Below are 7,814 nucleotides of genomic sequence, written 5' to 3'. Positions count from 1 at the left end.
TGATCTAGTGGAGTAGGCATAGGAGCTGTTTTGTCACAAGAGAAGAGGCGGTTGCATTTTTTAGCGAGAAATTGAGTGAAGCTCGCCAAAAGTGGAGCACATATGATCAAGAGTTTACGCTGTATTTAGAGCTCTAAGACAATGGGAGCACTATCTAGTACAGAGGGAGTTTATCTTGTTCACTGACCATCAGGCTTTGAAGTTCTTACACAGTCAGAAAGTGATCAATAAGATGCATGCTCGATGGGTAAGTTTTCTGCAGAAATTCCCTTTTATTATTCAACATAAATCAGGGACTCTTAACAAGGTCGCATATGCTTTAAGTAGAAGAGCTTTTTTGCTAACAACTTTAGCACATGAAATTGTTGGATTTGAGTTCTTGAAAGAATTGTATGAGAGTGATATTGAATTCAGGGAGTTATGGGCCAAGTGTAGTGGAAAGCATCCTTGTGCGGATTTCCACATTCGAGAGGGCTATTTTTTTTAAAGGTGATCGGTTATGCATTCCTTGCTCGTCTTTAAGAGAGAAATTAATCCGGGATCTTCATGGTGGTGGTCTTAGCGGTCATTTGGGTAGAGACAAGACCATTGCTAGCTTGGAGGAAAGGTATTACTGGCCGCATCTAAGAAGAGACGCGGGGACTATTGTCAAAAGGTGTTATATTTGTCAGGTTTCTAAAGGTCAGTCTCAAAATACTGGTCTTTATATGCCTCTACCTATTCCTGATGATATTTGGCAAGATTTGGCTATGGATTTTGTGTTGGGATTGCCTCGTACGCAACGAGGTGTGGATTCTGTGTTCGTAGTAGTTGACAGGTTCTCTAAAATGACTCATTTTATTGCTTGCAAGAAGACCGCTGATGCGTCAAATATAGCTAAACTATTTTTCAGAGAGATCGTGCGTCTTCATGGAGTTCCTAAATCGATTACTTCAGATAGGGATACAAAGTTTCTCAGTCATTTCTGGATTACTCTTTGGAAAATGTTCGGGACAGTTTTAAACAGAAGTTCTACAGCTCATCCACAAACTAATGGACAAACTGAAGTAACCAACAGAACTTTGGGGAATATGATTCGGAGTGTTTGTGGAGACAAGCCAAAACAGTGGGATTTAGCTCTGCCTCAAGTCGAATTCGCTTACAACAATGCTATACATTCGGCAACAGGGAAATCACCTTTTTCCCTAGTATATACTTCTGTCCCTAAGCATGTGGTTGATTTGGTGAAGTTGCCTAGAGCGCATGGGGTTAGTGTAGCAGCTAAGAATATGGCCGAGGAAATTTTATCTATTAAAGAGACCGTCAAAGCTAAGTTAGAAGCTACCAGGCTAAAGAATAAGATCGCTGCTGACAAGCATAGGAGAATCAAAGTGTTCAAAGAAGGAGATGATGTCATGGTTTTCCTTCGCAAGGAGAGGTTCCCAGTGGGTACGTACAACAAGCTTAAACCTCGAAAGTATGGTCCATTTAAGGTGTTACGGAAGATCAATGATAATGCTTATGTGGTGGCTCTCCCAGAGTCTATGAACATATCCAATACCATTAATGTGGCTGACATTCATGAGTATCAAGCAGATGAGATTCTTTATCCAGAAGATAACTCGAGGTCGAGTTCTTCAGATGTGGAGGAGACTGAGGTAGGAAACTTCTAGACGATTCTAGAAGATTTAGGATTCTAGATTACATTATTTCCTTTTTTCTTTATTATCTTAATTTCTATTGTTTTATTTTTTTTTCATAGACTTTTACTTTTCTTAATTTCTTTATTTCAATCTTCTTTCCTTTTTTCTAGTTGGGATTTATTGGTCCTAGGTTCTTTGTAAGAGACATCTCATAATTACTTTCTTAAGAAGCATAAATCTTTCTCTTTTCTAATGGATTCTAGAGTTTCTGGTGGATTCCAGAGTTTTATCTTTCAAGTTCATCGCTTGTGAACTTGTGTTTCAATCTAGGTTTAGCGCTTGCTTTTCCTAAGGTTTTCTGACTGCGTCAGTTTTTTTTGTGTAAAATAAAATTATATATTTCCATAACAATTAAAGATAATGATTGTAAATTTTGTAAATGTTTGGAACAAAATATTATATAATTTATCAGCAAAAAAAAGATATATATCCAACATAGTTTTTCTTATAATAAACTCTTTAACAGATTAGTTTCTTAAATGTGAATAACTATGATAAATACTTATCAACATCATTATACCAACAACAACATCATCATGTCATCATCATAAACATCATCACCAACACATTCATAATCATCATGTTTATCACCATCATTAGAATCACATATTTGTTTCAAACTAATATCATCATTTAAAGTGGCAAATCTAGAAAATGTTATTTAGTACTCAAGACATAATAAATTGGGGGTTTTACTCTTGAGTCAATTGGGGTTTTTACTCTTTCTACCTTTTTTCTATATTTTTTTGTTTGTAGATACACTTTAACAAAGTGATATACTACACACCTAACATGAGTGTATCTGGACTTACTTTTTACATTATCTTCAGATTGAACACTAGATACATATACTTTGTTCTTTCACTTAATATCTCTTTGCCCAAAAAATATAGTTAAGAAGATTAAGAGTATTAAGAACACACAAGAGCACATAAAAAAGTTCAAGCCTTGCCTTGTTGAGATCTTCCCCACCAAGCCATTGATGGCCAAGCCTTCCGGTGACGGCATTTGTGACCTCCACAAGAGTTGTGCTAACGAAGAAACCGAATGCGGTTGAACACCATCCCAAAGCCGTGCTTATGCTCTTCATGTTCGACGGAGCTTCTCTATAGAAGAACTCTAGCATCCCTCCTAAAGTCAACATATCAGAGACACTTAGCATCAGATACTGAAACACTAGCCACAAAACAGAGATTCTGAAGTTGTTATGAACCACTTCATGTTTCCTCTTGGCCTCAACGATGGCAGCAACCGCCATCGAAACAGAGGAGAGAGCTAGGCCGAGTCCAATGCGTTTCAAATTGAAACTAGATGATCTATTGTTGCTGCCTAATGAGATCCTTTTTCCAAAGAATTCGTATAAAGGTATAGAAAAGAGCATGAAGATGAGAGGAATGGCGTTGAGGGAAGGTACGGGGATCTCGAAAGAGTGAAAGAGTTTCTTGTTCATGAGCATTCCTTGTTGTGCAGAGAAGGTAGATAGTTGTGCCACGCAACAGCTCATGACAATTGTGCTACCAAAGATTGGTAAAAGACCCAAAAACGTTCTTGTTTCCTCAACTTCTGTTTCTGAGATGTTTTTGTTCAACATTGCTTTATCTATCCACCTGAAAAATTAAATTCACGTAGAAATCAAAAATTAAGTTTACGAGTTTTTTTTTTTTGTTTTTCAATAACTAAGAGGTTTTGGGCCTACGTCCGTACATCCCCTCTGGCCGAGGAACATAGTATATTAGACTCTTAAGGTATTTCAGCTCATTCATCATGGACTAAATGAGTGTTTGTATTTTCAGTTCACTTATACATTAGATTATGTCTCTTTAAAGCAACGTTCAATACTTACTTTAACTTGTTGTGACCAATGTTCTTGTCAAAAGGGATAAGACTTCGCATCATCTCTTCATCCAAATCAGATCTATTTCGGTTTCTTGCGGCAGAAATAATCACAATTGCAATCTTTTTCAACGGACTTCCATTAGGACGCTTGAACCGATAAAACGGTAGCCCTACCGTAAAAATACAAAGCGCAGTCGCTAGAATCCCAACCGATATATTGAAGCTCCACTTCCACCCTTTCTTTTCCTCGATCAACAACACAACGGTTACGGCCAAGAGGCATCCAAAGCATATAGAGAAGTATAACCAATCAAAGAATCTTGAGATCAGTCTTGGATTTCTTCTATCAATTTGATCGCCTCCGTGAGTGGGCAACGAGGCCTTTATACCGCCCGTACCAGTAGCCATCGCATAGAGTCCTGTGAAAAGAATCGTTGATTGAAGAGTTGAAGGTGTTTTACCTTTCTCGGGCAGTAGCTTAGGGTTATGAGCTTGGAACGTCAACAAGATCAATCCCTATCAAATGATACAACCTTCAAGTTAATGTGATTATCCATTTCATCATTAAAATGCATTATCTAAATGGTAGATAACATTTTATAAAGTTTTTAATTACCATGAGTTCAATGCAACAGAAGATGATGAAAGTTGTGAAATGAGTGAGGAAAGAGTCAGCGATAAAACCACCAAAAAGAGTGAGTAAAAACGATGTTCCCATGAAATTAGTGACCATGTTTGCTGCTGTGGCTGGTGAATAATGCATCGATCCCATGAAGTATTTCACGAAATTGAATCCATTAGCTATGAACACTATGTTCTCCATCATCACCACAACTACATTTACCACACCAAATATATTATGACATTAAAAATTATAAAACAAAATATAAAAATACGAAGTTTTGAGTTTTAAATATTTACCACAAACAATAGATGCAGCTCTGATCCCACCATGTTTGCCAGAGATTGCCTCTTTACCTTTCCAATTTTCAAACTTATCCTCCATCTCATTCTCCATAGCTTTGTTATATCAATTGCTAAAGACTATGTGTATATGTGCTTTCGATGTATCTTATGAACACGAGAATTCTAACACATTATATAGGAGTGAACAAGTATTTATATGTAGCTAATATCAATATTAATCTGACATAGTGACATGTGACATTTGTCAAACATGCTGATGCTGGCCAATTTAGACCTTCTTTTAATGAAAGGTGAAATATATAGATATATTATTAATTAACTTGTTATAAACTTATAAATATGGAAATAATCCATAAGAGCAAATGATTATTTTATAATATAAAAAAAAATATAAATTTAGATTAAAACACTTATCATGATTTTTACATTTAGAGAGGTTTTACAAAAGTATATATATAAAATTTAAGATATCTTGAATTCATAATGTAAATAATGACCATATATTTTACTATGTAAGCACAATATATCGTAAATTATATAGGATAAAACTTGTTTCTTCCAAATTGGGCTACCAATCACAGATTGAATTTTTAATTAATGTGTGGTTGAGGAAAATAAAAAACCTTGGTTGAGCAAAGACTTTTTGTTTATATATACCGTACCCTATCATATGCAAAGACTTCCGAATAAGAAAATTTAGATAATTATAAAACTGGTTTCAATTATTCTTTTTACAATTTATGCTTCTTCTTTTTTGCGCTAAAACGTAAATATCATATAAAATGAATATAAGGTATTACATGAACGCATTAGAAACAAAAATAATATTGGCAAGAAAACTAAAACAAGATTACAATTTTTTTATCAGTCTCGAATTCTTTGATGCAATGTGATCAAAAATAACATAATAGTTTTCCACTTCTTTTTGTGCCTGCCAAAAGAGATAGTATTTCTAAACTCACGATCCATAAACCAAGATAGTCGCCAGTGGAAGGTATTGAAAGTTGTTATATTTTCCCCTGTTTCGAGAGGTGGAAGACAGTGACTTGAGCTACAATCTTTCGAAGAAGCGTTGGATTCACTATTACGATAAATTTTAGTACCGATTTATAATTTGCAAATCTATCCCCTTATTATTAAAAGGGAAGTACAAATTGAAAAATGGTCAAATTTAGCATCAATTTCAATTTCAATTTTGGATTTTGTTCTTTGTTAATCAAAATCGACAAGGGCAATTTGGTCATAAAGTTTCATTAAACTTTATGAGATCCGCGTGTTAATACTCGGGTGGGTTAGGAGTAATTAACTCTTAATCACATAGTCAAGTTCTTAATCGGGTTTAGCATCCACATAAGTCAATCTAAGCCATTCAAATTATTTTGTAAATTTAGTTCATTTTTGGTATCTAAATATGAGCTTATTCGATCATAATAATTGCAAATTCGATGTAATTATCTCTCATAATAACTGCAAATTTGATCATATATTGCCTAATCCCAAAAAAATCGTAATTACTATCTCTCTTAAATATAATCCTAACCATAACCAACTCTACAATATTCATCATTTATCTAAATATAGCCAATCATTCAATTCTATTCCAAATTCGAATATATTTTGCTAATAGTATCTTTGATTTTATGCTTTGTCTCCAAGATATTCTCCTAGATTTTAAAATTATTGGAGCCAAAAACCCTAGCATCCTAGAATGCTATAAATATCAACGTCATTCTCATTTCCAATCCATCACTCAAATTCCTCTAACCTTAGCATCCTTCTTATTTAGATATCACAAATGGCTCAAGCAATTGCTTACCTCGATGACATCAAACCATACAAAACCACTTGGAGAGTTCAGGTCCGTGTCCTTCATACCTGGAAGACATTTACCACAAAGTTTGGTGAGACTTTCGACATGGTTCTGTCTGATGTCAAAGTAAGAATTCTTTGTCATGTCTATATTAGTTCAATATATTAAAATAAGTTGTCTAATGATATACTAATATATTTCTATTTCTATGGTAGGGCAAGAAGATCCATGCGTCTGTGAAGAGAGAGCATCTCAACCGCTTTGAGAAGCTCATGGTTCCAGGAGAGTGGAAGGCTATTGAAAACTTTGGATTGACTTATGCAACTGGTCAGTTCAAAGCAACTGATCATCGTTACAAAATGGGCTTCATGGCCCAAACAAGAGTTGTGAGGATGGACCCATTGTCTGATTCTTATTACCTGTCATTGACTCCTTTCAATGATGTTTTAACTGCTGGTCTCAACCAGAACTACTTGATTGGTACATTTTCATATGAGCTATATTTTCATTTTCATCTAATCCTTTATGCAATATATAATGACGTTTTGTTATTCTCTTTTGGTTCAAGATGTTGTCGGTCAAATCGTGAATGTTGGTGAAATGGAGACTATCGAAGTGCAAAATAAACCTACTAAGAAGATTGATTTTGAACTGAGGGATCATACGTAAGTTTCATTCATTAGTTCTGGCTGCATTAAAATTAAAGAGTCTTATTTGTGAATCTAATATTGCTATTACCATATTTAGGGATGACAGGCTACCCTGTACTCTATGGGGTTCATTTGCAGAACAAGTTTTCACTGCCTGTGAAGCTTCTGCTGGTGAGATGGTCATATGTTTGGTGAGATATGCTAAGATCAAGACTTACAAAGGTATTTAGTTTTGGTATTAATATCATACTTATAGTTTTTTTAAATCTTTTAAAAATTTAGCTGATGACACTTTCTTTATGTTTTGCTTTCTAGATGTAAGGAGTATCTCCAATGCTTTCAATACATCTCAGATCTTGATCAATCCAGACATCCCTGAGATTGTTGCCTTCAAAGAAAGTTTACCAAAAGATGGGCTTGCTCTTACTCTTCTTGAGTCTAAACCAAAGCAGGAAATGATCGAGCTGCCTACAGGGGATTTCTATCTTCAGTTTCCTAAGAAGACCATCAAAGAAGTCGCTGAGATGTTTGATGTAATAGTTCTTTTTTTCTTTTACATTCTAATTTGATTGCATGGTGCATTCTAACCAACTTTTAAATGTTCCTATTTTCAGACTGGGAGGGTTAAGGTGCTCTGTACAATATATGATATTGACAGAGATTGGTCGTGGTATTATATTGCCTGTAGGAAATGCAATAAGAAAGTGTCTAAGGTTGTCACAACTACTCTCAAGCCACAATTCTGGTGTGACTCTTGCCGATCACCTGTGTGCAATGTGGTTGCAAGGTATGGTTCATAATCTACTGATATATTAATGAGCTCACATCAACGTTGAGTGGTGTAACCAATCCGGTTCTATCAAATACTTATTTAAGTATATTAACAAAGGACAAGATCGTGTAGCTATC

At 35.1% G+C, this 7,814-nt stretch overlaps 2 protein-coding genes across 2 annotated transcripts; one reads left to right on the top strand and one right to left on the bottom strand.

Annotated features, from left to right (window-relative positions):
* Positions 1-2,525: 2,525 nt before the first annotated feature.
* Positions 2,526-4,587, bottom strand: LOC9319668 (protein NRT1/ PTR FAMILY 4.2). The gene is made up of 4 exons (XM_002883555.2): positions 4,440-4,587; positions 4,135-4,352; positions 3,526-4,034; positions 2,526-3,289 (listed from the first exon to the last, which is right to left on the bottom strand). The coding sequence occupies exons 1-4, from the start codon at positions 4,534-4,536 to the stop codon at positions 2,548-2,550; spliced, it is 1,566 nt and encodes a 521-aa protein (XP_002883601.1). The 5' UTR covers positions 4,537-4,587; the 3' UTR covers positions 2,526-2,547.
* Positions 4,588-7,020: 2,433 nt separating this feature from the next.
* On the top strand, positions 7,021-7,711 carry LOC110230402. The gene is made up of 3 exons (XM_021033202.1): positions 7,021-7,127; positions 7,221-7,438; positions 7,520-7,711. Exons 1-3 carry the CDS (start codon positions 7,082-7,084, stop codon positions 7,703-7,705), a joined length of 450 nt encoding a protein of 149 aa, XP_020888861.1. The 5' UTR covers positions 7,021-7,081; the 3' UTR covers positions 7,706-7,711.
* The last annotated feature ends 103 nt before the right edge of the window (positions 7,712-7,814 follow it).

This window comes from Arabidopsis lyrata (genome assembly GCF_000004255.2).
Source record: "Arabidopsis lyrata subsp. lyrata unplaced genomic scaffold ARALYscaffold_3, whole genome shotgun sequence".
In the NCBI taxonomy this organism is placed as follows: Eukaryota; Viridiplantae; Streptophyta; class Magnoliopsida; order Brassicales; family Brassicaceae; genus Arabidopsis; species Arabidopsis lyrata.
Note: the sequence above shows the minus strand (reverse complement) of the source record. Positions and strands in the feature narration are given on the sequence as shown.

Bases quoted from the DNA above. Each gene is read 5' to 3' on its own strand.
- LOC110230402 (XM_021033202.1), top strand. From the start codon at position 7,082: ATGGTCATATGTTTGGTGAGATATGCTAAGATCAAGACTTACAAAG. The intron at 7,128-7,220 runs GTATTTAGTTTT...TTTGCTTTCTAG, and splicing joins TAAGATCAAGACTTACAAAG to ATGTAAGGAGTATCTCCAAT. The intron at 7,439-7,519 runs GTAATAGTTCTT...TCCTATTTTCAG, and splicing joins AAGTCGCTGAGATGTTTGAT to ACTGGGAGGGTTAAGGTGCT.
- LOC9319668 (XM_002883555.2), bottom strand. From the start codon at position 4,536: ATGGAGAATGAGATGGAGGATAAGTTTGAAAATTGGAAAGGTAAAGAG. The intron at 4,035-4,134 runs GTAATTAAAAAC...ATCATTTGATAG, and splicing joins TCTGTTGCATTGAACTCATG to GGATTGATCTTGTTGACGTT. The intron at 3,290-3,525 runs GTAAGTATTGAA...TTAATTTTTCAG, and splicing joins ATTGGTCACAACAAGTTAAA to GTGGATAGATAAAGCAATGT.